The following is a 2,036-nucleotide window of genomic DNA, read 5'->3' as shown; positions in this document are numbered from 1 at the left end:
ACATGTACACACCTGTCAATTACATGGTTATGACGCTGCAATTCATCAATGTCTGGACGACAGTGGCTGTGTCCATTGAACGTTACGTTGCAATTTGTCACCCTTTTAGAGTCGTGCATGTCTGCAACAAAAGAAATGCTTTAATTCTGATCGGTAGTATCTCCGTTATTTCAATAGCCTATAATATACCACGATGCTTTGCGATCAGTGTCACACCTTGCAGTGAAAACAGTAGTGACTGTTTTACTATTGTTACAACACGTTTAGGCAAAACTGAAGGTTATGAACAGTTCTATACTGTGTATAGTTACATGGTTATCATATACATTGTACCTTTGGTATTTCTTGGAATCTTGAACACGTTGTTGATTCGTGAGTTGACGCGCATGCGCATGCGTCGAAGAAGATCGTTGCCTACTCCAACTCCAAACGAGAATAGTGAAACAAATATGAGCACTCTTCTAGTTGTGATTGTCATGGTATTCATTTTGTGCCAAACGCCAGGTCTTGTTTCCCAATTCTGGTTTATTGGCCAAGACGTGATGATAAAGTGGATATGTGTGAGTAACACTCTGTTTGTTTTTAACTCGTCTGTAAACTTCCTCATCTACACAGGCGTTGGCCGAAAGTTTCGAAAGGTACTCTTTAAAACGTTTAAGTTTATAATCAAGCGGCCAGTAAATCGGATTAAGTCGTCATATACTCAAAACATTGGGACGGAATTAGTAAGATTAACTAACAAACCTGTGTACGAGTCTGAGGATGTGTAAGATAAAATATGTACGTTGAAATGCGGGCGATGAGTTGTTGGTTGATCGCGAGCGAAAGACACAAGTGAATCCAACGCTCAAAAAGTGTACTAATTATATTAATGTGATTGGACAGGCTAAATCTAATAGCAAAATTATCAATTATTCCGAGGGGGTTCCGGTTCCGGTTTGGTGTAAACATCTAGATTTAAAATGTAGTGTGAGTAATTATAAATAAAAACGTGTGTGAAGTTACAATAATAACGATATTGAGTGATAATCATGACATTCGAGGTTTAATGGACAGGATATGTGTAAAATCTGCAAAAAAGGAGGTTTGTTACTTTGAAAAGACAACTCTCAAGTTCTTGTTTTCCATGAGCGGGTGAAGTGTGGAAAAAGTCGCGCAAATTGTTCATGAAAACATAAATATGTGTTAACAGTTGTTACACGTACATATTTCCGAACGGTTTTCTCGTCACGCTTGACTGCACCTTGTAATAACTCTGTGGCTGTAGATATATTGGACAGAGGTGTTTAGAAGCTAATCTCACTACTATCCCGTTAAGCTCGTGATTGTTGTGAACCATGAATAAACGCCAGCATTCATCCACTGCGAGTGAGCAAACGGATACCAGCTTATTGGACTCGTCTGTTTTTGACATTTTAAAGGGGCAGAAGTCCAAAAAAGATTCAAAGACGAAAAAAGTAGAAGATGTTGCTACCAAACAAAAATCTATTAAATCCATGTTAAATCAGCAAAACGCAGAAGTTACCACTGAAAAGTCTATTCGGTCCATAGAAACACGTCTAGATGAGATTAGCTTGAAACTGTCCACAGTTTTGACAAAAGATGACATTTCCGTTATTCGAACCATTATCAGGGAGACCATTGATGAACTCAACGACAAGTTATCGAGCTGCGTCATCAAACGCTTAGAAATAATCGAATCAAACGTCTTCGACCAATCAAAGATAATTGACACTTTACACATTCAAATCAACAAAAAGAATAAAGAAATAGAAGAGCTTAAAACAAAACTAAACAAATCAGAAATGCACAGTGCAGAAAGTTTAAATGAGCTCGAACAATACAGCCGCAGAAATAACTTGCGCATCACCGGTCTCCAAGGCAACACAGAGTTCCAATCGTCCATATCGGTTACAGAACAGGTGTCGTCCCTTTTGAATACCAAGCTTGGATTGAAGGTTCAAAAGGAAGACATAGATGTCGCTCATAGGTTAGGGAAATTTAACCGAGATAAGGCCAGACCAGTGATCGTCAAG

At 38.6% G+C, this 2,036-nt stretch overlaps 1 protein-coding gene across 1 annotated transcript in view; it reads left to right on the top strand.

The window, feature by feature from the left end:
- Positions 1-439, top strand: part of LOC127846348 (FMRFamide receptor-like) — a gene marked incomplete at its 5' end in the record, with an annotated part of 10,570 nt that extends 10,131 nt beyond the window's left edge. The window contains one exon of the mRNA XM_052377518.1: positions 378-439. Within this exon, the coding sequence (XP_052233478.1) occupies positions 378-439 (62 nt within the window). The remainder of the gene's footprint in view (positions 1-377) is intronic.
- Positions 440-2,036: the final 1,597 nt, after the last annotated feature.

This window comes from Dreissena polymorpha, chromosome 9, assembly GCF_020536995.1.
Source record: "Dreissena polymorpha isolate Duluth1 chromosome 9, UMN_Dpol_1.0, whole genome shotgun sequence".
NCBI classification, from domain to species: Eukaryota; Metazoa; Mollusca; class Bivalvia; order Myida; family Dreissenidae; genus Dreissena; species Dreissena polymorpha.
Note: the sequence above shows the minus strand (reverse complement) of the source record. Positions and strands in the feature narration are given on the sequence as shown.